At 40.6% G+C, this 27,965-nt stretch overlaps 1 protein-coding gene across 1 annotated transcript; it reads right to left on the bottom strand.

Annotated features, from left to right (window-relative positions):
* Positions 1-154: 154 nt before the first annotated feature.
* Map7d3 (MAP7 domain containing 3) lies at positions 155-27,965 on the bottom strand. Its single transcript, XM_021153428.2, has 16 exons — positions 27,899-27,965; positions 24,394-24,486; positions 24,229-24,306; positions 23,053-23,216; positions 21,245-21,353; positions 18,470-18,562; positions 13,965-14,656; positions 13,180-13,307; positions 12,758-12,933; positions 10,763-10,892; positions 8,370-8,514; positions 7,150-7,254; positions 3,813-3,894; positions 3,056-3,245; positions 1,453-1,832; positions 155-258 (listed from the first exon to the last, which is right to left on the bottom strand). The coding sequence occupies exons 1-16, from the start codon at positions 27,963-27,965 to the stop codon at positions 251-253; spliced, it is 2,640 nt and encodes an 879-aa protein (XP_021009087.1). The 3' UTR covers positions 155-250.

Raw genomic sequence — 27,965 nt, 5'->3', positions numbered from 1 at the left:
AAAAGAGACAACAGAAATGTTTTTAAGGAAAACAGATACCTTTTTTTTACTTAAAACTCTAGTGATAAGAACATTTTCTCAAGGTGACTGACTGTCAGATTTTTTTTTTTTTTTTGGTTTGTTTTCCATTTCTTTTTGGACACGTATTTATTTTGCCAGGTTCAAGTCTAAAAGCAGACAATTTTGAGTCTTTGCCTTGGGAGTTTTAATACAGAGTGAAAGATGATCAATCTTCAAGGCCGCACAGGATTTACACATCTAACCAGGGAAGAAAAAAAAAAGGTAGATTAGATGCTTATGATGCCATGGGAATTCACCCCTGGCCTCCCTTTGGGGTGACTGACTATTGAACCAAGACCTCTGTACATTCTGACACCTGGTGCTCTTTCCTAAATGCTCACCTCATCAATGCCCCAAGAGCCCACACTGCTTTTGACAAGAGGAGGTGTTTTGTGGGGGAGGGGAGGGGTGGATACGCATGCTATGTCCTGATGAATGTGGAGGTCAGAGTTAGATGTCCAGTGTCTTCAAATGGCTCTTTGACTTTCTTAAAAAATAAAGGCCTCACTGAATCTAGGGTGACTCAGCTTACACTAGCTGGCCAGCAAACCTTAGGGATCCTCCTGTCTCTGCCTCCCCAGTGCTAAGATTACACCTGGCTTTTTTTTTTTTTTTTGCTTTTGCTTTTTAAAAATTTTTCAAGACAGGGTTTCTCTGTGTTTCCCTGGCTGTTCTGGAACTCACTCTGTAGACCAGGCTGTCCTCGAACTCAGAAATTCGCCTCTCTCTGCCTCCCAAGTGCTGGGATCAAAGGCGTGCGTCGCCACGCCCGGCACACCTGGCTTTTTATTTTACATGGTGCTGGGCATCAAACTCAGGCCCTAAAGGTTGCCTGACAAACATTTTCCCAGCCCTGACAACTTTTTTCTTTTTTCTTCTCTCTTCTCTCTCTCCTCTCTCTTTCTCTCTCTCTCTCTCTCTCTCTCTCTCTCTCTCTCTCTCTCTCTCTGTCTCTCTCTCTCTCTCTCTTTCTCTCTCTCTCCTTCATCCCTTTTTGTTTGACGCAGGGTTTCTCCACATAGCCCTAGTTGTCCTGGAACTTGATCTGTAGACCAGGATGGACTTGAACTCAGAGATCCACCTGCCTCTGCCTCCTGAGTGCTGGGGTCAAAGGTGTGTGCCACCACCACCTGGCTGACAAACTCTTAAAGAGAAAACAACAGCCCTTTGGTTTGGGAAATCCAGGATAAAAGGTAAATTGTAAAGATTGCTCTCTGCCCTCCACTGTACTTGTCTGGCAGCCAGAGGAGCAGCTCAGAGAAAGCCAGATCCTGAAAAGGATTTATATCTTATATGTGGCAGGAGATGCAAGGCATAGAAATTATAAAGTCATGCATTCTTTCAAATCTAATTTAGTGAAAACCTTTTTCTAGATCATTCCTATAGACTCACCACTCTCTGCTGCCTCTTTTGCAAGTGCCAGTCTGGAATAGACAGAAGCAAAGGGATGTTCAAGAGTAGTTGCTCTTCCAGCTATGTGGAGGTGGGACCAAACATTGGTTAAAGGGACGGAAACAGAGTTGGTTCTTTTCCTATGGTCCAAATGTGCCTGAGGACCTTGGCAAGCTATTTTAGAATCCGCTGGACTTTCTTTGTTGCTCTTTGTTAGAGTGGTCTTTAGAAAACGTGTATGACTAAAGTCTATAACCTTGTCATAAAGCCACTTGTGATTGGGATTGCTGCTGGCACTTTGAGTAGGACGGATGGCAGTGCTGCCTTCCTTTGTTTTTCTGCTTCTTATTGGGTGGTTCGGTGGTTTTTTAGCTGATAACCTGGAATGAAATATTGTAGTTAGAATCCTGTTTACTCCAAAACCATGAGAGGAGCTTTATCATATAACTTCTGAGAAGTGCCTTGGATATAATCAATCACCTTTCCACGTACTACAATGAGAAGGGCCCAGAGGAACCATGTATATCACAGACACAGTGTCATTCAAATTGCATCCTACATATCCTGGAGACAGCAGGGCACAAAAGGAACTGAGAATGCCCAAACCCAGGAACCGTGTGTGTGTGTGTGTGTGTGTGTGTGTGTGTGTGTGTGCACATGCGCACATGCACATCTGCTAAGATGCCGAAGGGGAATACTTGATGCTCTGCTCTATCACTTTCTACCTCATTCCTTTCAAACAGGTCTCAGTTCTCATTGAACCTGAAGCTAAACTGGCAGCTGGAAAACCTTAGTAACCCTCCTGTCTCTATTTCCCAGGTCCCATAACTGGGGCTGCAGGTGGTATATAGCCACACCTGGCTTTTTGTGTGGATGCTGGGATTTGAACTCAGGTCCTTATGTTTGCACTTGAGTGCAAACACACGGAACCATCTCTCTAGCTCCCTGGTGCCTTTCTTAAAGTCAGTCAAGGACACAGATGGTAAGAGGCAAGTGGAGAACTGGTGCAAGGGTTGAATGTAGTTCTTTGCTACTGTTACAAGAACCTAGCCTCTTAGCATACACACATACACACACACACACACACACACACACACACACACACACTCTAGTGAGCCTCAGAACTTTATAATCTTTCAGGCTATCATGTGGGCAGTGTTCATTTTCAACTACCAATTTCTACTCTCCCAACTTAACCTCAGAGCCTGCTTACCAATATGTGAAAGAAGCATACGATTATCAATCTCTGAGTGGCAGTGAAAATAAAGACAGATAGTGTCTGTTTTATACACTAAATAAATGAACCCACATTTATTATGCAAACACAAACAATTTGATGTCAGATTAATCTGGGTTTGAATTTGGCAAATGTCTAAGGCCTCCATGTATCTCAGTTTCATTGTCTGTAAAAGAAGGGGGTAATTATCTTGGCCCAGAGAGGCTGCTGTGGGCATTATTTTGTTTCCATTAAGTCTGGTGCCTGGCATATTTGGTGTATGCAAACTAAGTGCTCAATCAGTAATAAATGTTGTTCAGGACTCTAAGGATGTCATTCATACTTTCCCCACATCTATTTGGATGAATAAGGTGTTAAGAGACTTACTTTGAGCCTTTTCCTTGAATCGTAGAATATTTGGGGTCTTTTTGTTTGACAGCTTTCATGTCCCCATTAAAATATACATTTTTGTTGGTATCAACCTCATCAGTTCCCGACTGCAAAAACACGAGCTTTTGAGGCTTCGTCTTGGCATATTTGTGAAACTTTTTGAGTTTCATAGATAACATTTTTCCTCCTGGAGAGGAGAGAAGATCATGAAAGCTGGAACTTCAACCACAAAGACAAGAGAAATCAAAACTTCTGATCCTGGTGTGATAGGATGGGGGTCCCTGCCTGAGACCTTAAGGGCCAGACAAGCATTAGTCTGGGCAAAGAGGCCCAGCCTGAGCCCCGGCCTTAGCCTGAGCAGCTTCAGCATGTCAGGCCAGCTGAGGGCTGCCCAGCATGTGCATTCATTTGCCTGGCTCTTAATTCACTGCTGATGACAGGGAACACATCTTCAAGGAATGTCCTCTTTTCTTTGCTAGTAAGGGCTGATGTGCCAAAGGCCAGCCTTGCTTCCCACCCTTGACCCCCCACCCCACCCCAATCTCCCATCTAGCTGATTCTGCCTTTGAGTCTGGTTTCATTTCACATGCTCCTGACTGCCTTCAGCTCTCCTCTCATTCAAAAGCAGAGCCGGGGGCTCTAGACACTGTGCTCTGCATTTTCAGCAGGCTTCGTAAAGCCAATCCTCGTCTGGCAGTATCACCCGGCAGTATCACCCTTTGCTCATGTGTGCAACCATGAGGGACAAGCAAACCTGATGGAAATATCTCAAAAGAGTCTTCACTTTCACCTTCATCATCAGCTTCATCTTCGGATGAAAAAGATATTTCTGAAACCTATGGTTAACAGAGAAAATTATGAGTGTATGTATTTAATCATTCTGGTCTAGAATCTCAAAGAAGTAAGAAAAGATTATATTGATGTCCAATTTTTGGCATTACAAATAAAAGGTTTAAAAAAAAGTATCAATTTCCTTAACTGGCCTCATGACAGGCAGGTGACTAATTTTTTTCAGCTAGGGCAACACTTAAAAATGAATAGTTTTCTTGAACCATTCAGGCAAGGCCTCCAGCCCTCACCTCACATTCATCCTCTGCTTAGAATGCTAGTGAAGCCAGGGTGGGAACAGTAAGCAAAGAGCAAGAGGAACAAGAGAGCAGGGAGCAGGTGTTGTCGTAAAAGGTCAATGAGTTGAATGAGGTTTGAGGTGGTGTCTCAAAGCACTTCTCTGTATGGAGTGGTGCTGATGCTAAGGTCCTGTTCCCCAATTGGTTCTTGATCGATCAATAAAGATACCAGCTGCCAATGACTGAGGACAGGGTGGGACACTTAAGAGCTGCACAAGAAAATGCAGGGAGAATGGGGGAGGGGGAAGAGGAAGAAGGAGGCAGTAACAACAGGAGATAAAGCCAACCATGAGCGTTTTTGGTTGGAGTGGCCAATGGCCACTCTACTTATGCCTGGGGTGACAGGGGAGGTTTCGGAATTCCCAGTTGAGTTAGCAAAGGCATTTTAAGATTAACTAGTGTGTGTGTGTGTGTGTGTGTGTTGTTGTTGTTGTTGTTGTTTTATCCGTGGATCCAAGGGAATCTGGGTGAGGGCTGGTAACAGCGATGTCTACCTGGAGCTTAAAGTGGGGTAGCAAAAAACAACATGCTACATTTCTCAGAAACATTTCTATCAGGCATCCGTCATGCATCTTTATGGTGGGGATAACTAGGACTAGGTATAAAGAGCAGCTTGAAACCAAATGTAAATGGCCCAGAATGTAGAGAAAAATAAGTCTCAAGCCGGGCGTGGTGGTACACGCCTTTAATCCTAGCACTCGGGAGGCAGAGGCAGGCGGATTTCTGAGTTTGAGGGCAGCCTGGTCTACAGAGTGAGTTCCAGGACAGCCAGGGCTACACAGAGAAACCCTGTCTCGAAAAACCAACAACAACAACAAAAAAAAAAAAAAAAAAGAAAAGAAAAGAAAAGAAAAGAAAAAATAAGTCTTAAGTGCATGTGCTCCATTCAGAAGACACGTCAGTAGAAGCAAATATGCAAACAACCAGAACCAGACAGGGGGAAGGGATAAATTCATTTCACCAAAAGATATTAAAAGATAGAAACACATACCTCCAAAAGACTTCTATTTAGAGTAGGTAAAAAAGCCCTGCAAATCAGTAAGAAAAGCAGGTGACAGAATCGGCAGATAGACACATACATGATAGTAAAAGGTTCATCAAAGTGGATGTCTGAGAGTTCAGGAACTATATAAAAGGCATTTAAGTTACCAGATGATGTTTATAAAATCAACATTATCATTAGGAGCTTCTCTCTAACTGAAAATGAGTAAGACAAGGCACATATTGCTAGAAGACAGCCTCAAACCTGTAACAGCAGCAGCAGCAACCACAAAAGTGGGGTCTAGAACATTCAAGGAACTATTAAAATACATAAGAAAAAGACAAACTGATCCAAAGTTTTAGGCAAGAAGACCTAAGCAAGCATTCCACACAAGAGAAGATGAAAGCAAACTAGAGTTAGAAAAGCAAGCTCTAGGGTTTTAAGGACCAGTGACATACAAATGTGACACTGTATTTCATTACCAGCCATCTGGTAAAAATGAAGAGATACCAAGAGCAGGAAGCAAGAGGAACTCAGATACACTCAGGTGTGAGTGGAGACTACCTTAGAGGTATTCACATCTGTCTTCCTTGTCCACTTCTTTATTTCCTCAACCCTCTATTTAAAGGGGAATAAAAATGTAAATGTGAGGGCTGGTGAGATGGCTCAGTGGGTAAGAGCACCCGACTGCTCTTCCGAAGGTCCAGAGTTCAAATCTCAGCAACCACATGGTGGCTCACAACCACCCGAAATGAGATCTGACACCCTCTTCTGGAGTGTCTGAAGTCAGCTACAGTGTACTTACATATAATAAATAAATAAATCTTTAAAAAAAAAAAAGAAAGAAACTTTGATAAAAAAAAAAAAACCTGGGCTGGTGAGATGGCTCAGTGGGTAAGAGCACCCCACTGCTCTTCCGAAGGTCCAGAGTTCAAATCCCAGCAACCACATGGTGGCTCACAACCATCCGTATTGAGATCTGGCGCCCTCTTCTGGAGTGTCTGAAGACAGCTACAGTGTACTTACATATAATAAAATAAATAAATCTTTTTAAAAAAATGTAAATGTGAAAGAGATAAAAAAAAAAAGGGGGCTGGTGAGATGGCTCAGTGGGTAAGAGTACCCGACTGCTCTTCCAAAGGTCCGGAGTTCAAATCCCAGCAACCACATGGTGGCTCACAACCATCCGCAACAAGATCTGACGCCCTCTTCTGGTGCATCTGGAGACAGCTACAGTGTACTTAAATATAATAATAAATAAATCTTTAAAAAAAAAAAGACAGTGTCCCTGAAGCAATTATATAGCAGGCAATGCCTGTGACTGTCCCAAAACTACAGACTTAACAAAAGTCTCAGGGCATCTTCTGGTTCTTGTTTCATCTACAAAATGCAGCAGTTGTTCTTACTATCACAACACAAACACCCCAATGGCAACCCCATGTTCCCTTTTCCACATGCAGAGAAATTCATGTTAGACTAAACACATATCGTTGCAAACTAATTAGAACTCTTAGAGCACAGCTGCATCAAACAGTAATGAAAACAATGCACTTCAATGATGCTGTGGTACCATGAGATCTTGTTCCTAAACCAACAGAAGATAGAGGAAGGGTGCTCTTCCCACCATATGTACTGCAATCCAGCACCATTTAGAAGGAACTCTAACTTCCACTAATTTCTGTCAGCCTAGAGCCATCCTGGTAAAAAGAACATTGATATAGGTTTGGTATATTGGTAGTTTGGTATATTGAGACACTGCTATAATGCCAGTCATGAGGTACCAGCAATAAAAGGGCAGCCTTTTGTACAGAAGTCAGCTCCTTTGGATGAAAAACCACAGTGGAGTCAGCTCCTTTGGATGAAAAACCACAGTGGGCACACAGCTAAAGACTAACACATACTTGAGTCAGCATTTTCAGAAAAATATGCCATAACTTGTACCCAACATTAATTAACACAAAGCACGTGAAAGAGAACATTACCTTTCTCCTTTCTAATCTTTCTTGCCAATGTTGGAGGATGTTTTCCTGTTCTTTCTTTCTCTGTTCAGCATTGTCCTGAGATTTCATCATGGCACTGTCCCCTTTCTAGGAAATTTGTGCAAAAAAATATCACTCATTTCATGATATCTGAATAACAAGAAAATTTTAGTTGCAAGCCTGGCAGGCGTTTATTATCCATTTTCAAGGTCTTGTTAAAAAGCACAGATTAGCCGGGCTTGGTGGCGCACGCCTTTAATCCCAGCACTTGGGAGGCAGAGGCAGGTGGATTTTTGAGTTCGAGGCCAGCCTGGTCTACAGAGTGAGTTCCAGGACAGCCAGGCGTACACAGAGAAACCCTGTCTCGGAAAACCAAAAAAAAAAAAAAAAAAAAAAGCACAGATTGAGGTTAATGTGATCTGAAATGTTTCAGACATCAAAATTACCCTTCTGAACATCTGCCCACCTTAGTATAAAGCAGTGGTTTTTAATCTTCATAATGCTGTGTCTCTTTAATACAGTTCCTTATGTTGTAGTGACTCCCAACCATAACATTATTTCATGCTACATCAGAAGTATAATTTTGCTACTGTTGTGAACTGTAATGTAAATATCTTATGTGCAGAATATCTGATCTATGACCCCCGTAAAAGGGTTGTTCCACCCTTCGAAGAGGTCACAGCCCACAGGTTGAGATCTCTTCTTTAGGGCTGGCGAGATGGCTCAGCGGGTAAGAGCACTGACTGCTCTCCCAAAGGTCTTGAGTTCAAATCCCAACAACCACATGGTGGCTCACAACCATCTGTAATGAGATCTGACGCCCTTCTGGTGTGTCTGAAGACAGCTACAGTGTACTTACGGAGGACAATAAATAAATCTTTACTAAAAAAAGAACCCTTCTTTAAAAGTACCTGTTTTGGAGTTATTAACATGACAAGGAGTTAACTTTCTTACATCTCTTGAAAGCTATGGGAAAAGTGCATAAAAATTTCCTGCCAAGGTATACAAATTTATAAGGAGCTTACATACAACAGGTTCTGATGAATGATACACCAAAGCTGAAAATATAAACTAGGTTATGGCAATGTGCTTTCTGTGGACCATGATGTAAAACTTCCTCCTGAGAATGCTGTATCTGCTCAGAGATCGAGACTGCTACTTTCTATTGCAAATGCACTTTCTAAACTGGCTCCCTGTGCTGCTCAAATGTCAAGGTTACAAACCTGTAGCTCTGCCTTCTGGATTTCTGGTGACTCAAGAAATGTCCTTGTTGGATTTTTGTCTTGCTGCTCATCTTGGCACGGCAAGGATCCTTCTGCTGGGACTTTATCCAGTTTCTCTGCCATAACTTCTGGTTTCCGAGCAATTCTGAAAGTATTAAAATAACTTTAGTATTTTTTTTAGCTGCTAGTGTATATAGCTTGCAGGACTATGCAAGCATTTATAGTGAAATTGCTTGTTTATAGTAATACAATTTACCTATATGGCAGATTTGCTATATTTTCTGGGTTCTTGCTATCCAAGAGTTAGATAATCTCACCGGATTTTAAATGAGGGAAGCAGACCTTTGGGCATACAAAAGGATTTCTAATAAGCACCTGACTACTTTACACACATATGCAAGAGAAAAAGTCAGCCTTGAATTTTAGAGATAGATTCTTTAACGTCTTTAGATGTGAACACACCAATCTCACCTAGGGATGTGTACTGGCTGGTTTTGTGTGCCAACTTGACACAGGCTGGGGTTATCACAGCAAAAGGAGCTTCAGTTGAGGAAATGCCTCCACGAAATCCAGCTGTGGGGTATTTTCTCAATTAGTGATCAAGGGGGAAAGGCCCCTTGTGGGTGGGACCATCCCTGGGCTGGTAGTCTTGGGTTCTATAAGAGAGCAGGCTGAGCAAGCCAGGGGAAGCAAGCCAGTAAGGAACATCCCTCTGCATCAGCTCCTGCTTCCTGACCTGCTTGAGTTCCAGGCCTGACTTCCCTTCGTGATAAATAGCAGTATGGAAGTGTAAGCTGAATAAACCCTTTCCTCCCCAACTTGCTTCTTGGTCATGATGTTTGTGCAGGAATAGAAACCCTGACTAAGACAGGATGACAGGTAATTTGGAGGAGGGTCTAATTATGTGCCATTATTTAATACTTTCAAGTGCTAGATTATCTCTGTTTGCATAAAACAAGGAATAATAAGCCGGGCGTGGTGGCGCATGCCTTTAATCCCAGCACTCGGGAGGCAGAGGCAGGCAGATTTCTGAGTTCGAGGCCAGCCTGGTCTACAGAGTGAGTTCCAGGACAGCCAGGGCTATACAGACAAACCTTGTCTCATAAAACCAAAAAAAAAAAAAAAAAGACACGGAATAATAATTTTCAAGTTATAAATTTCTTGCTGTTCAAAGTATCTTTTTTCCAAGCAACTGTACTTTAAACATTTGCTACTTTGAAATAAAGTCACAGGGCTGGATAGATGGCTCAGAGGTTAAGAGCACTGACTGCTCTTCCAGAGGTCATGAGTTCAATTCCCAGCAACCACACCGTGGCTCACAACCATCTGTAATGGGATCTGAAGCCCTCTTCTGGTGTGTCTGAAGACAAGGACAGTGTACTCATACACATAAGATGAATAAATAATTTAAGAATAATCAAGTCAGTACTATAGGTATTTTGTATACTCAGTGGACAGGGATTTACATTACAAGATACAACGTAAAATGTATGACAAGGTAGATCTCAAGGTAAGAACATTTCAAGTTCAAGTAAAGGCAGCTAAACTTGAAATTCCTTACCAGTGGAATAGTCTTCTCAGAGTAACTCATTGTCTGTATCTTTCTGTCTCAGTCTCCTCATCCCTGGCCCCTGGCCCTGTCTTTTGGTCCTTCCCCATGAAGGAGAAGAGAAATGCTATGTGGTCATCTAGGTGCTGCTGCTGAGATGGAATCGTGGATATGATTTTGTTTTTTTACATTGTCCTACCACACTTTAATGGTGCAGGATGTATGAAGACTGAAAAGGATGTGTTTCTGTTCATTCCGGTACCACCTTTCTAAGTGGTTTCCACTTTTGCTTTCTCTTCTTCCTCTCTTGTTCTCTCTCTCTCTTTCTCTCTCTCTCTTTCTCTTTCTCTCTCTCTCTCTGTCTCTCTCTCTCTTCCTTCTTCTCCTCCTCTTCCTCCTCCTCCTCCCCTTTCTCCCCCTCTCCTTCATTTTTTTTTCGAGACAGGGTTTCTCTGTGTAGCCCTGGCTGTCCTGGAACTCATTCTGTAGACCAGGCTGGCCTCCACCTGCCTCTGCCTCCCAAGTGCTGGGATTAAAAGTTGTGCCACCATTGCCTCCTTTCTTTCTTCCTTCCTTTCTTCCTTCCTTCCTTCCTTCCTTCCTTCCTTCCTTCCTTTCTTTCTTTCTTTCTTTCTTTCTTTTCTTTCTTCCTTCCTTTCTCTCTTTCTTTTTTCTTTTTTTAATCACACTATACTTTCTTCACTTGATTAGAAGGTAATGACAGACTTTTCCTCACTGAAGAAAAAATAAATTGCCATTTTAAAACTTTGAATTTGAGGGCAAATTTTCAAAGTTTGAACTTGCACCCCAGGTCCCAGACTAGAAAGGATTGTTGTGTGCTGACCTTTGCTTTATCTCTTCTTTTTGGAGTCTGTCTTTCTCGATTTTGCTTTTTTGTTCATAAGCAGCATGACGTATCTGTATAAAAGCTTTCTTGATTGCTTCAGCACTTGGCATACTTCTATTACCAAATTCTAGTTTAAAGAAACATATGAAACAGTTGATTAGAGGATCTATTTCCTCTCAATCCCACAAAGAAGTAAATGAGATCCACCCCAACATTAAAAAGTATATGAACAGATTGTCTTAGTTATGGTTTCCATTGCTGTGAACAGACACCATGACCAAGGCAACTCTTAAAAAGGACAACATTTAATTGGGGCTGACTTACAGGTTCAGAGGTTTATGGTAGGAGCATGGCCGTGTCCAGGCAGGCATGGTGCAGAAGGAAGAGCTGAGAGTTCTACATCATGATACCACTATAGCCAGGAGACTTTCTCATGGGCACCTAGGAGAAGAGCCTCTTTCCCACTGGATGGAGCCTGAACATAGAACCTCACAGCCCACTTACACACTTACTTCCTCCAACAAGGCCACACCAACTCCAAGGAGGCCACACGTCCTAATAGTGCCATTTCCTATGGGTCAAGCTTATTCAAACCATCACACAGATCAAAATTAATCAAATGCTAATTAGGGAAATTGTTCAAACCACAACTTGTCATTAACAACAGAATTAGCAAGTTGTCTCTTTCAAACAAGTGCATATTCAAATATTCAAAAAGCAATGGTGTGTTTATGTTTTGGTTTAGTTAGAGACAAGTCAATTAAGGACTCTATGAGGAAAGATTAAAATACCCTGAAGTCAAGTTTAGGCCTGATCCAAATGAGGAGTAAAAATCTTAAATATTCAACCAAATATCACATCTGGCATAAGTGTGGAATTTGGACATTATTTTTATTGCTATTTGCCTAAACTTTGACAGCTGTCTATATACATGTGGTTATCATATAGTGGCTAGCTGCAGATAGGAAAAGAAGCCAAGACTACCAGTAAAATAAGGCATATTTTAATATATATATATTAAATATATCTCTGTATCTCAAATATATATATGTATATGTATATATATTTAGAGTCTCACTATTTGCTTTGTTTTGGATATACTAGAACTAACTCTGTAGATTAGGCAGTCACAAATTCAGAGCCTCTGCCTCCTGAGTGCTGGAATTAAAGCTGTGTGCTATCATGCCTGGCTCAACACAGAGGTATATTATACTATTTAGTTGATATAACTAATTCTGTTGTATTAGATAAACAATGTAGAAATGAAAATTTTAAGACATCAAAAATAACTAATTCAGCTGGGCATGGTGGCGCACGCCTTTAATCCCAGCACTTGGGAGGCAGAGGCAGGCAGATTTCTGAGTTCGAGGCCAGCCTGGTCTACAAAGTGAGTTCCAGGACAGCCAGGGCTATACAGAGAAACCCTGTCTCGAAAAAAAAAACCAAAAAAAAAAAATAACTAATTCATAATAAAAGATCATTTGATACAGAGAATTCACTGGAATTTCTCATAAGAACCAAATTCCCTAGTAGGTTTGAGACCAAGTAGCATTGGCATGTGTAAAAATGTATGTGATAGGCAAAGTAACATGGTGTACTTTTAGGAACATGGATACAGTGTAAGTTAGCATGTGTCACATGTCATGTATGTACACGGAAACTGGCATACATCTGATAAGACGAATTCATCTACCGATAGCTAAGTGAACCCAAGAACAAGCCAGTATCCTATTTGGAAGGGCCCACAAGAATAATATACCAACCCTCTCATTGAACTTATGCTTGTAACTGTTCCAAAAATGAAATTCCCAAACAGAGGGGTGGATAAGCAAGCAGAGAAGAAGCATTCCAGGGGACCAGGGCTTGGTTAATTCTCATTAAACAAAAGACAACTCCTCAAAGTCCTGTTAACTAGGGAATAAAATTGTGATAATTCAAGTACTTCAAGATTTTCTGTGTTGCTAAAATAAATTCCTTAGGGAAAGAGTTTACCTTTTTTGATTGCATACTTTTGGATGGTTTCCTTTTTGGTTGCTGTTACACCTAATGAATTTGGCACATATAGGGTATTCTGAACTGGGGTTATTTTATATGACAAAGAAGTCTTTGTTGATAATTTTGATGAGACTGGTGGTATAGGAGATGGAGGTCGTATCTTTCGAGTCTGCCTGCCGTGAAAAAGTAACAAATGTGTGTAGATTAGTTTTCAGTAAAAATTTTATACAATGCGATATGTTGACATTACAAAGAAATTTTAAACTGGAGATTTTTATAATGGACAAAGTAAAGCTACTTCATTTTTCCCATTTGCAATTGTTTACCTTGAATACTATATTAGTTCATGTAGGAAATACTGATATGACCTTTGTTTCAGTAAAATTCTTATAAGGAATAACTGTAAATAGGTTACTTACAGAGCCTTTAAGGGAGAAGGTGGGCGACACCCAAGGGCAGAAGATGATGGCCATCTGTAACATGGTATGTGGCATGGCGGTTGTTTCTTGGTGGCAAGGTTTATGTTTCTTTTGTCCATTTCTGGGTTCTATAAACATACCAATTCAATGAGATAAAAAATATTAGTACACCTATCTTTTTATAAGAAAATATTCTGAATAGTGTCATGGTTCCTGAAGTCTCCAATTTTCTTTTTATTCATGAAAATTAGATACTTTTTTTTCTAGGTTACACAATGCAAGTATATCACAGAAATACATTTTTAAAATCTACTTTGGGGGCTGGAGAGATGCCTCAGCAATTACGAGCACTGGCTGCTCTTCCAGAGGTCCTGAGTTCAATTCCCAGCAACCACATAGTGTCTTGCAACGATCTATAATGGGATCTGATGCCCTCATCTGCTGTGTCCAAAGACAGCAGCAGTATACTCATATACATAAAAGAAATAAAAATTTATCTTTTAAAAAATCTTCTACTTCAAATCCAATTCAATTTTAAAACCTCATTGAGTGGTCCAAGTATGGGAACATCTCACACTAACTGCTTAACAAATCTCTGCAGAGTCCCTTTAGCTTTGGGAGATGTTTTCATGTCTTAGAAGGCATTTTTCCAGTTGCCTATGGTAAAACTTCCACCATTCACTAAGGAATGCTACCACAGTCACCATAGGTGCTGCCTTAATGTTTGCCTAGGCTGTGCTTTGCATCCCCGCCCCCACCTGCTAAGGCTATGCTTACACACTCACCTTTGGTGATCCTTCAACATTTGCCTCAGGTTGTCCTTCCACACTTGCTTCAAGGCGTGACTCCCCCCTGGCCTGAAGAGGTGCTTCTGTTTTAATTTCTGAGGCCACTTTCGTATTCCCTGAGTCCATACTTAATTCAGGTGAGGTATCTATGTTTGTTTCAAGTGAGGCATCTATGCTGACAACAGGAGATATTTCTACACTCCCAAAGGAGAATGATCCTGTACTCAGCGAGGGGGATGAATTGACACTCACTATGGAGGATAGTTCAACACTTGAAGAGGTATCCACACTCACTGGGGAGAGTTCTTCAACATTTGGTTTAGGGTGTTTTGTTATGTTCTCATCAGTAGGTACTTTGATATCCACCTTCTGGAAAGAATCCTCTTTAACTTTAGAGATGTCGTCGTCCATGGTTTGGAGTCTTACTTCTGCATCAGCCTCAGATGATTCTTCCAGCTTTGGTGGAGAGGGAACTTCAATTGTTATTTTGGGTGGGGTTTCTACATTCATCATTGAGAGTCCTTCCACATGTCCCCTGAGAGAAGGGTCTAGTTTCTTTGTAGTTATTTTTTCTAATTTTGTTGCAACTGGCGTTTTTGCTGATGGTTTACAGAACATAGCAGAAGACTTTAGCTCATCACTAGAAAACACTGGTGCAGTAACATAACGGAAAACATATTTGGTCATGCCTATAAGTGAATGAGGACACAGTAAATTCCAGATAGTATGACCTGAGAAAAGTGGCTGTTTAATATGAAATTACAGGAATTTCACACAAAATAGGAATTAAGTGAAATGTATCAAAAACATAAACTGGAACATCAAAAATTTAGTATTATAGAAGCAACATCAACAGAATTTCTGTAATATCAGTTTACTACAAATGAAAATAAGCTGGCCTATAAAGTGGACACTTGTAACAAAACATTTCTATTCGAATTATATTGCACTTCAAAATCTCTGCCACACTTTAAAAGAGATTCGTTTTTATTTTGTGTGTTGTAAGATATTTGACCACACTGTGAACACCAAGATTGTGTTACTTAAAAACTCTGTTTCTAGTTGTGGTCTTGCCTAGTCCTTAGCACACACCTTTAACCCCAAACAATGAAAGTAAAGTTAGTTTGTAGAAGGAAATAGCAAAGTTTGAAAGTGATGTCTAATTGTGTGGCAGACAAAGTGACAAATCAAAGAAAGATTTGATAGAATATGATGTGTCCAACTCACAATGAGAGAGGAAAGGGAAGCTAACTTGAGGGGCAGTGCAGAGAGAGGAGGCAGTTTTCCTGGGACCCTTAGTTGTACTTAGGTTGCAGAAAGAGAAAAAGCTAGACATAGGTGAAGACAGAATGAGCCAGAGAATGAGAGAGAAGATTAGAACACATTGCTAAAGTTAGTATGAGATGAGACCAAGTGGAGCAATTCAGGAGAGGGGGAGAGGGGAGAGGGGGACAGGGGGAGAGTGGGAGAGGGGGACAGGGGGAGAGGGGGAGAGGGGAGAGGGGAGAGGGGGAGAGGGGAGAGGGGGAGAGGGGAGAAGGGGAGAGGGGAGAGGGGAGAGGGGAGAGGGGAGAGGGGAGAGGGGAGGAGAAGCCAGATTAAATCAGTCGGCTTGGAGAGAGAGCTTGAGCCAGAACACTGAGTTGAACCAGCCAGCCAGAGCTCAGAAAGAACTAGGAAGGGGTGAACTTACTCAGCAGTATATCTCAGAGGCTGAAAACAGTCGAGGCATAGATTAGATTGTATGAAGGCTAGAATCTTTGAGGACTAGGCCTAGGTTAGCAGACTGAGGTACTAATCCTCAGAGACAATAATTACTTCAGGCAAATTAAAGATACTTTTACACTTGAGTGTTTGCCTTTGTGTGAGTGTGTGTGTGTGTGTGAGAGAGAGAAAGAGAGAGAGAGAGAGAGAGAGAGAGAGAGAGAGAGAGAGAGAGATTCACAGTACTCTCAAATGCCAGAAGAGTATGTTGGATTCCCTGGAAGTGGAGTTACAGACAGTTGTGAACTGCCATGTGGGTGCTGGAAACCTAACCTGGGTCCTCTGCAAGAGCAACAAAAATGTTAACTTCCAAGCCAGGCCTAGATATCTCAGATGACTATCTAAAACACTGCACATTTGTTTTTGTTTTTGTTTTTTTTTAAATAGAATTAACAAAGAACATTTTTTCATTCATACTAAAAACTGCATTAAAACAGGACATGATGATAAGTACACACACAAATACAGGAACTATCACTACCAACAGGACTGTCATACTACTGCCCTAAACTGTCGAATAGCTGAAGAAGGGGGGAAAGGCCACCACATAATACAGAGAGAAGGCATGCCGGCTAGATCTCAACTTTTTCCCACCCTATGTCTCTACAACAGAACTCACACATGGAGATAAGGATTGTCTCTAACAAATAACCATTCACAGGGATTCCTACAGATAAGATATTGACCATGTCCACTGATGGAAATTCACTGCCAAATGCCACCTGGGATTGAATAAAACTCTCTTGCTAAAAGTGATTTTTTTAAATCAATATTTTGCTCCAATAATCCTTATATTTATAAAGATCCCTAGCACGAATTGCACTTCTTTCCAAAAGATTTAACCTGAATCAATTCACTAAAGTCTTCCTGTAGTAGGGTGAATCATGTATACGGGTTACTTTTTATTGTCAACTTGACAGAAACTGCAAACACCTGGGAAGATGGACCGTCCATTAAATAATAGCCTCTTATCAGACTAGCCTGTGGGCATGCATGTCTGTGGGGTTTTTTTTGTTTGTTTGTTTGTCTGGTTTTCTTTGAGACAGGGTTTCTCTGTGTAGCCCTGGCTGTCCTGGAACTCACTCGGTAGACCAGGCTGGCCTCGAACTCAGAAATCTGCCTGCCTCTGCCTCCCAAGTGCTGGGATTAAAGGCGTATGCCACCACCACCCAGCTGGACATTTTCTTGATTGCAGACTGATGCAGGGTTTGGTCTCCATAAGAAATGTATCTGAGCAAGCCAGAGGGGAACAAGCCAGGAAGCAGTATTTCTTTATGGTTCCTGCTTCAAGTTCCTGCCTTGGCTTCCTCCAGTCATGGGATTCAAGCTGTAAGTCAAACAAACCCTTTCTTCCCTAAGATGTTTTTGGTCAGTGTTTTCTCATAGCATCAGAGAAGCAAAGTCGAATATGATAACACAATACAAGAGTTACATGAGAGGTAAATGGTAGGGGGAGAAAAGCTATCAGAAAGAAATCACTTTAAACCTGGGCAAGGAAGGGGGCTGGAGTGATGGCTCAGCAGTTAAGAGCACAAGACTGCTCTTCCAGAGGTCCTGAGTTCACTTCCCAGCAACCACATAGTGGCTCACAACCATCCATAATGAGATCTGACGCCTTCTTCTGGTGTTTCTGAAGACAGCTGAAGTGTACTCATATACATGAAAGAAATAAATAAATCTTTGAAAAAAAAACTAGGCAAGGGAGCTGATGTCTGCAGAATCAGCTCTCAGGAGGCTGAGACAGGAGGATTGCTATGAGGCTAAGGCCATCCTGGACTATGTCAGGTCTACTATGTCAGGGTTACAGTGTGAGAGCCTGTCAAAGACAAACAAACAAACAAACAAACAAACAAAAACCACCACCACCACCACCACCACCACCAAAAACAGAGGCAGGGGGTGAATTGGGAATGGATGATGGGACAGGCTTCCAGATGGCTCAGTTGGTAAAGACTTTGCCACTAAGCAGCCTGAGGACTTGCTTTCAGTCCCTGGAACCCCCCATGGCAGAGAGAACTGACTTGCACAAATTGTCCTCTGACCTCCACTCACATGCATATGTACATGCATCCACACAATCCTTCAATATAAATGTATTTATTTATTTCTTCCAGCTTTGCTCTGGACTCGCTGTCATATGCACATATGCCAGGAAATTTGCACCACAGGGAAAGGAAAGAAAAGACTCTTTTCCTCTTACCATAGTCCTTGCAGTTTCTTGAATGACATTTTTAAAAACGTTTCTTTCATTTATGAGACTATAGGATATTTATACCATTTCCTCCTCCCCTCTCCTCCAAAAGTTTGTCCTCCCTCCAAACATTCCCATATACCCCTCCCTCCCCTTCCTTATTCTTTTTCAGATCTTTTGACTACTTGCTGGCTCATGCATAGATAGTCCTAATATAACCTAAATATAATCTGCTTAGTTTGTATCTTACTTATATGCATGTTTGCTTGAACAACTTTTCTTTTTTTAAAAGATTTATTTATTTTATGTATGTGAGTACACTGTGCCTGCCTTCAGACACACCAGAAGAAGGCATCAGATCCCATGGCAGATGGTAGTGAGCCACCATGTGGTTGCTGGGAATTGCTCTTTGGAAGAGCAGTCAGTATTCTTAATCTCTGAGCCATTTCTCCAGCTCCTCTTGAACAACTTTTTAAGCAACATAGAGCTGAGCTAGACACTTCTTTAAACCAGAATTGAAGATCTATACTTATGAAGAACTACTTGCCAGGTGTGTTGTCCAGGTGTTGCATATCACTTCTGGGATGTAATCGGTTGTCTTTTCTACTCAGAGAGGAACTTCGTTTATTTTCTTGTTTACCTAAACATCAAATGCAAAGGAATATTACTTTTCTAGAAAGTTCTTAAGATTATAGGAGTGACTCGTTCATTTTATTAAGCAGTCTAAAAATCTTTTCAAGGGGGCTGGAAAGATGGCTCAATGGTTAAGAGCACTGACTGCTCTTTCTAAGGTCCTGAGTTCAAATCCCAGCAACCACATGGTGGCTCCCAACCATCAGTAATGAGATCCGATGCTCTCTTCTGGTGTGTCTGAAGACAGCTACAGCATACTTAGATATAATAAATAAATTAAAAAAAAATCTTTTCAAGCCGGGCAATGGTGGCGCACGCCTTTAATCCCAGCACTTGGGAGGCAGAAACAGGCAGATTTCTGAGTTCGAGGCCAGCCTGGTCTACAGAGTGAGTTCCAGGACAGTCAGGAAGGACTACACAGAGAAACCCTGTCTCAAAAAACAAAAGCAAAAGCAAAAATAAAACAAAAAAAGAAGAAATTTATGTAATTATACTATAATCTCAAAAAATAAAAGATATAATAACACAAATATTAATTAAAAAGACTGGATTTGTTTCATAATTTTCTAGATACATTCAAATCATAGATTTATAGAATATAAGTACATTTGCTCATATTCAGGGTAATATCTGATTAGGTATTTAACTGTTCCTCAAGGAAATCATTATTCTTCAGAATGCCTGACATAGACTTCATATTTGTTTTTTTTTTTTTTGTTTTTTTTTTTAAAGATTTATTTATTTATTATATGTAAGTACACTGTAGCTGTCTTCAGACACTCCAGAAGAGGGCGCCAGATCTCGTTACGGATGGTTGTTAGCCACCATGTGGTTGCTGGGATTTGAACTCTGGACCTTTGGAAGAGCAGTCGGGTGCTCTTACCCACTGAGCCATCTCACCAGCCCCCCATATTTGTTTTTATTTTAGAGAAAATATTAAGAATTTATGTGCTCAACAGTAAAAGGTGAAAGCTAAGAAATATATTTAATGTTACATTAAAGATATTTTCAAGTGAGATTGTCTCTTGAAAAGGACAATGTTGGCTTGTGTAAATGTCAACACTATAAAGTATATAGAAAATCTTTCCATTACTACATGAAAAGAAAAACCAAAAAAAAAAAAAAACAACCAAAAAAAAAACCCAACAGCAACAACAAAAAAAGCTTTTCAAATCTTGCTTCAAAGAATTTATTTAATTTCAAACATTATATAGTTTACAACCCCCAAATTAAAAATTATTTGCTTATTATCTTATTGAAGTGAGAATAAAGTTATTTGGAAAATGATGAAAATCATTAGCCAGGTGGTTGCAGGAGGCACTCGAGAGTCACCCTGTGAGTTTGAGGCCAGCCTGGTCTAGAGAATGAGTTCCAGGACAGCCAGGGCTACACAGAGAAAACCTGTCTCAAAAACAAGCAAACAAACAAACAAACAGATAAAAATTTAATATGGAAAATATCTAATTTTGACAACAGGAATTTTCCCTAAATTGTGAAAATATAACCTTTAATAAAACCATCTGTGATGGTGTCTAAGAATAATGGATAATTTAATTATGATTTTTTATTAGATATTTTTTTCATTTACATTTCAAATGCTATCCCAAAAGTCCCCTAAACCCTCCCAATTATGATTATTTTTAAACCAAAAAAAATTTGTATTTGCTATAGATGTCACGAGGTAACAAAAACTATAAGAGAAAACAATTGGCTTTGTGTGAATACGTCCCATTTTGCCTGAAATATTCTAGTTTAAGATACTGAGGGGTAGTCTTTTTTTTTTTTTTTTTTTTTTTTTTTTTTTTTGGTTTTTCGAGACAGGGTTTCTCTGTGTAGCCCTGGCTGTCCTGGCACTCACTTTGTAGACCAGGCTGGCCTCGAACTCAGAAATCCGCCTGCCTCTGCCTCCCGAGTGCTGGGATTAAAGGCGTGCGCCACCACGCCCGGCTGTTGAGGGGTAGTCTTAAACAAAATTTTTTTTCTTTGAGACTTATAAAGTACACATTGACACTATGATGACAAATAAGCATTCTTTGGATTGATAATGTGACGACCATAGGTGTAAGCCCATCAGTCAGGTGACTGACTCACACACATTTTTCATCAACATACTTCAAGAAATAATAACGTAGAGTCCAGAGTTATTTTTACTAGCACATCTGAATGACTTTCAGGTGAGTTCTAGGGAGCAAACTCAGGTCCTACAGCTTGCAAGGGAAGTGCTTTACTGACTGAGCTATTTCTCCAGCCTTGGACTTTGTTTATTACAAACAAAAACAAAACCAATTCAAAGCGGAGCGTGGTGGCGCACGCCTTTAATCCCAGCACTCGGGAGGCAGAGGCAGGCGGATTTCTGAGTTCGAGGCCAGCCTGGTCTACAAAGTGAGTTCCAGGACAGCCAGGGCTACACAGAGAAACCCTGTCTCGAAAAACCAAAAAAAAAAAAAAAACAATTCAAGTATTTATCATTTTTGTGCTTAACTTAATTTAAATAAAGTTTAATGTGTTCTGAATCAAAATCCGTTATAAAATCTGATTGGTTCTGCTTTGGCAGGTGATATAAATCACTCTGTATCATGTTTTCATTTAGGACATAAAGAATAGCTTGTGCTGCGTTCGGCCTTCTACCAATAACTGACAGTGAAAAATGGACACTAGCAAATTTACATTAAACAACTCTATTACTTACCAGACTTGTCAGCATTCATCACACCACCCTCCCACGACCACCTTTTCTGTCGTTGATCAATAAGATTGCATCGCTCCAATGTACGAGACACAACAGCCTTAAATTTTTCCTATTTTAAAACAAATTTCAGACCATTTTATATGGTTCTTAGATTACAATTTAAAGTCAATATTTAAATTGTTTCTAAAACTAACTCCATGACCATATTTCTTTTTCAAGTAGGTGAAAGTTTAAAATACTTGGAGACAAGTTTCAGTTTCATCAATGAATACCCGTGCTTTCTCCAAATAACTCATTTTTGTTTTCTAGCTGCTGTCAAGGAATTGACCATGTTTCTTTTCTCACTTTTATTATCAGAAAACTTGGAGCCAACGTTCTGAAGCAACTGGACAAAGACCGGGTGGTGTCCTTTCATGCATACTAATCAGTGTTCTGAATCTCTATGTTTGCCTCCCTCAATTTTCACTTCTGCTTGATTCCCTTCATCATTTATTTTACCATTTGGGATGATATAGTTTGTAATTGCCTTATCTTTTGTGGAAAGATAAAGGAAAGGGTGGCATGCACAGAGAAGTCAAAGTTATTTATCTATTATGTTCATATCTATTACAGCTTAAATCCTGGTTCTAAGTAAGAATTGGCTTTAAGGCAAGCAATGTGTTTATACTGACCTCACCTGCAACCTGAACTTGTCAAGATAACAGCCATACAAATCACATGTCATTATGTGATAGAACAAGTACCTGTTTGGGAATGAGGTCTTTGCTCAGGGGTGTATCATCCCTTTACTATAATAGACCATGGACTATGTTCCAGTGAGAAAATCAATTTTAGGGCCAGGGGTTTTCTGTTTCCTAACAGCAACTGTTATATAACAATAACATCTTTACAGTGCCTTCCCTGTTCTTAGTTTCCTTACAATGTCCATGTACTAGGCTTTGCCTGTGCCTAGCCTCCACTAATTCTTCAGTGTTGAATTCCTTTAGCTTTTCTTTATCTTGCAATGGCTCTGGTTCCCTTTCTTTTTTCTTTTCTTTCTTTTTCTTTTCTTTCTTTCTTTCTTTCTTTCTTTCTTTCTTTCTTTCTTTCTTTCTTTCTTTCTTTCTTTCTTTTTTTTTTTTTCAAGACAGGGTTTATCTGTGTAACCCTGGCTGTCCTGGAACTCACTTTGTAGACCAGGCTGGCCTCTAACTCAGAAATCTACCTGCCTCTGCCTCCCAAGTGCTGGGATTAAAGGCGTGCGCCACCAAACCCGGCTCTGGTTCCCTTTCTGTCTGCACTGACTTTTGCTTTTGTTCATTCTGTCTTCTCTCTCAAGTTCCTCTTTTATCACACTGGAACTGTCTTAGACAGATGTTGTCCACCAGGGACCCTTACTCACTCTGTACTGTTTCCTAATTAATGTTTGTTGCTTCTTAAACTGTTCTTAATGGTTCGTACTCTCTCAGGGAGCCACAAGATCAGGTAGGTTAGGAAAAATCAGCCTGCAATGGGAACTGTCAGAGAGGTAGGGTGCTGTGTTTGGAGTCTTTGTACAGGTGGTAGATAATAGTTCTGAGCTAAACCCAAACCAAGATACATTGAGAGTTGCATTATGAGGGCCAATGGGGTTCAGTGTCTGGACCTTCAACTTCCTCTTTTCTCCCTGAAGTTAGTGTTTAAGGACTTATCCTGAAGGTAAGGAAAATGGAAGAAAATAGCAAAAGGTGAGATTATTCCCTAACTTTCTACAGGGTCAGTAAACACAGAAAAGAACTAAACAACTATGTGACACCAACACTAAATGGACAGATTCTAATATGGCATACTGTATCTTCTGCCTGCTTCTGTTTTCTTTTTTCTTCTGCAGATGCTTGTCGTCGCTGGTCCTTTTCTTTTTGTTCTTTCAGTTTACGGTGTTTTTCTTCCAATTGTTTTTCATACTGCAGCTTCGCCTTCTGTTCTTTCTCAAGCAGTTGTTTTTCCTTGTTGGCTGAAATGTTCCAAGCACATTTTCATGGTGTTAAAGCCAAAAATTTTTTTTCCACATTACATACATAGAATGGAAAAATGTTACTTTGTCTCCTTATCATTCTTAAGACAACATAACCTGGTCTAGTAAATAACATGCACACGTCATATGTGTGTAAATATATTTGGGCACTAAAGAACCACTTTTCAGGGCTGGAGAGATGGCTCAGCAATTAAAAGCACTGTCTTCTCTTCCAGAGGTCCCGAGTTCAATTCCCAGCAACTACATGGTGGCTCACAACCATCTATAATGAGATCTGGTGCCCTCTTCTGGTCTGCAGGCATACATGCAGGCAGAACACTGTATACATAATAAATAGATCTTAAAGAAAAAAAAAAAAAACAAAAGAACCACTTTTCACAAGGTGTTCCCTGAACTGTCAAGAACTGGCATGCTGGGCTGGGGAGATGGCTCAGTGGTTAAGAGCACTGACTGCTCTCCCAGAGGTCCTGAGTTCAATTCCCAGCAATCACATGGTGGCTCCCAACCATCTGTAATGGGATCTGATGTTCTCTCTTCTGGTGTATCTGGAAACAGTAACAGCATACTGTACTCATATATATAAAATTAAAAAATCTTTAAAAAAAAAAACCTGGCATGCCTAAGCCAGATGACTCTTGGCCTATCCAAACTAAAATCCAAAGAAGGAAGCAAGGTTTTCTTGTGTTAGATGAATAGACTTCAAAGTCTACCCAATGATGGAAGAGTTTGTTTTACTAGTCATATTTTTTGACTGCAACCAGAGGATTCATACCTATGCAGTCATAAAAATGTTCTTCCTAACACATGACTATCTCTCCCACTACCATGAAAAAAAATTACTTATAACATTCCTCTTGAATAAATTTGAGCACTTGTCAGTTGATTTAGATCAAAGAAGAAATACATATAGTTGCAAAGTGTGCACCCAAGTTGGAAAAAGTTTTGAAGTGACTAGAGCCAAGTCAGAAAAATATGAGCTGCACGTGTGTACCTTCTTGCTGACGTTTCTGTTGTTCTCTGCGTTCTTTGGCTAGCTGCTGTTTGACATCATTTTTAAGGACAGAACCATCTAAAATTACAAAAGTATAATTACCGTTAGTATGATATCACATTTTAAAGCTACAGCACTGATATAGCAGAATCATTGAAAGTATACCTGGTGTACATGACGATCTCTTATTTGCACCTGCAGAAGAATTACTACCACGTTTATATCGCCTTTCTTCAGCTTGTTCTTGAGCCATGGCAACTAAAACACAGGAGATAGGAAAAAAGCCTGAGATATTGTCAATACAATCCATAACCATTTGTCATTCATGGTAAGAGATTGGATCATTTCTATGAGGTAAAATGTTACTGCTTACCGGGCGTGATGGCGCACGCCTTTAATCCCAGCACTCGGGAGGCAGAGGCAGGCAGATTTCTGAGTTCGAGACCAGCCTGGTCTGCAGAGTGAGTTCCAAGACAGTCAGGGCTACACAGAGAAACCCTGTCTCGAAAAAAACCAGCCCCCCCAAAAAAAACCAAACCAAAACAAAACAAAAAAAACCCATTACTGCTTAATCTTGGTCAATAACAAAAAGATGAGCTAAGAACTTACTTATGTTCAACAACACTTTAATAAAGACTTGGAATTGTATGGTATTTGTCAACATCAAGGCAATTCCAGTTCTGAATAGCAGTGGCAGCACAAGAAAGATCAGGTGGAGAAGTTAACTTAGTGATGGATGGCTTTTAAAAATACGTCAGATGCAGGCAGTGGTGGTACACACATCTTTAATCCCAGTACTTGGGAGGCAGAGGCTGGTTGATCTCTGAGTTCAAGGCCAGCCTGGTCTACAGAACAAGTTCCAGGATGGCCAGGGCTGTTACACAGAGAAAACCAAAACATAAAATATGTCAGACAAGAAACTAAAAACCAAGTATTTTTTTAAGAGTTTGTATGAAACTGACGGAAAAGAGTTTTGTCAAAATAAAAAATTAAGAATTTGGGCTGGAGAGGTGACTCGGGTATGGGCACTCACTCCTCTTGAAGAGGACTCAGGCTCAGTTTTCTGCAGAGACTTGGGAGTGAACTAACAGTTCCGGGGCCCTGATGCCCTCTTTTGACCTCCACAGGCACTGCATGCTGATGGTGTCCTTACATGCAGGCAGAAACATTCATACACATAAAATAAAAATCTCTTAAAAATTAAGAATTTATAGACCCAAATCTAGAAGCAAAGTATTAACAGGCAGATACTCAGAGATTGAGGTCAATATTACAAGACATTATAAATTACCCATATCAGGTACTTTCTAGGCTGGCTATACACTAGCTGCCTATGTCACTTTCAGGACAAGCCTGTACCTTCCCTCTGGGTGTCGGGCTCAAACAATTAGAACTGCCTAAAAAGTAGCTCATTGTCTTTCTTCTCTCTATGGAGATTGGGATTGAACTAAGGCCTCTATTATGCTAAGCAATGTGCCCTTCCCCCATGGAACTATACCTCCATGGAGTCAGCACCCCCAAGGCTCTATTCTGATGCATTATGAAGATGCTAGGACAAGGACAGCCAATGTTTTTAAAAGTAAGGCAAATAAATATAAATTGTGTGTGTATATATGTGTATACACACCATATGCGTGTGTGTGTGTGTATATATATATATATATATATATATATATATATATATATATATATATATATCTTCTGTCAACATGCAGGAAAGTGATAAGCAAACATCATTAGTAAGATGACATGTAAATTGGGGGAAAGAAAAAAAATAAGATGATGTACATTAAGAAGGATTATAGAGAATTACTGAACCGTGAATTTCATGGATGGTTGTATCTAAAATTACCCACAATCCTGAGCAAGGGCTTGGAGATCACTGCTTTTTCCTTTGTGCAAAAGCACAGCAAATATATCCCTCAGTCATACCACATAAGTTTGGTTATAACTCTCAAGACATAACAGTTCAAGAAAGATAGTTCAAAGAATTAAAGGACTAGAGGGATTGCCCTAGTGCTCACACAGTGAGTGGGATTTGGGATGTTGGCTTGCATGGGGGGAGGGCTACCTGGGATTCATTTTAAGGGGTAATCTTGAATGTGCCCCTGCAATTGCTGCCATAGAGATCTTACCATTGCAGAAAAGAAAAAAAAGGTTTGCTTTTAAGTCTTAGGGAGCTAACAGCTCAGATAAACTATGACCTAGTTAAAGACCTAGTCTCACTCCCTCTTTCACTACTGGTATTTTTGTGGCACACATTACTTCCGAATGGTATAATAGCATACATTCTTTTGAATCAATTCTCAAAGAATACATAGTTTTTAAATTTATCTCTACTAGAGAAACAGTTGATACCAGGAGAACAAATAGCTACTGAAAGGCTGGTGGGAAACTGCAGAAATCTTTGTGTCCAGCAGCCATTGTTAGGGGAGAGCACCCTTCCCAGCCCGACTGCACCATTCGAAATAGCAACAAAATATCAGGCTGCCTAATACCGCACACCTCCAAGCTGTGGAAGCGGCTCAGGACTTCTGAGTCTGGGATTCTGGCTGCTAGACTAACTTTGAAGTTTCTCCTGCTCTAAAACGCTGATAATCTGGCTCTCAGTCTTAGTAGCTTTCCTTGCATTTATAGGTCCCAGTCTTTGAGTAACGTGCTCTAAACTGAAAAACCATTTGTGAATTTAAACAAATGAGGGAAAAAGAAAAGCAACAAGTTAAGTCACAAAGCTCATCTGGCTGAATGGTTTTAATTTAAAACAGTTGTGTAGAAAGTATAAAATGTGATTTGTTAAAATAAGAACAGTTCTTTAGCATTAGCATACTAAAATGCATAGAAAACCCACTAAATGAATATATGTACATCTAATTACAATGTAAAACTCCTTAAAGATTTTTATAGCAATCAAAATCATCTTATTCACAGGCATATCTGGGGAAAGTAGTCTTGTCAGCAAGCAGAAAGCAACCAGAAAGAAATACTACCTTCTTGCAATTTCCTGAATTAAACAGGTGCTGCCAAAATTGTTAAGATTAATACACCCCACCAACCTTTTCGTTTCCCCAGACAGAAAAAGTTTTGATTATAGGACCTGTTGAGAAAGTATTTCTAGGTGGATTCTCATCCAGTTCAGCCTAGGGATAAAGTCACGTGCCATTGCAAAGTCAAATCTCTTCCCAACATTCTAAGCCCTAAGTGTCAGTTTCTTTCCCCCTCGATCTTAACCTGGAAAACGCCAACACCTTGGGATGCAGGGAAAACCCAAACTTTCTGATCCTGGCAGGGCCACCCTGAAGTGTGGATGTGCCCAGCACGGGCCAGCGCCCACCCATCCCTGAGCTTTCCCGCAGTTGCTACGGTGTCACTGGTCCCCGACGCAGACAGGGCTAGAGTTAGGGTTTGGTAGTGCCCGCCCGCCCAGCAGTAGTCTTTGGACCATTGACAGCACTGCCCGATGGTTTCCCCTTTATGCCCTGGTTCTCTGATCTCTCTTGCCCCAGCCCTAAGGTGTTGAGAGAGATGAGGGGGATTATAGACCAGGAGGGACGAGGGGACTCTCCACGGAAAAGTTGCCGAGCCACGCTACTTCTCTGGATCCTGGGGCTACATCAACCCCACTGCCTATGAGTGTCCCTGTCCCCCTGGGGCCATGCTCCATCTCACTCACCCAAGTGTTCGCGTAGCCCCCGGAAAGATGTGCTGCTACTGGTAGCAGCAAAAGTGGGGTCGGCCAT

This window comes from Mus caroli, unplaced genomic scaffold (assembly GCF_978045245.1).
Source record: "Mus caroli unplaced genomic scaffold, Mus_caroli_1 scaffold_5, whole genome shotgun sequence".
Classification (NCBI taxonomy): Eukaryota; Metazoa; Chordata; class Mammalia; order Rodentia; family Muridae; genus Mus; species Mus caroli.
The sequence above is the reverse complement of the archived record's forward strand: the minus strand, read 5'-3'. Positions and strand labels throughout refer to the sequence as shown.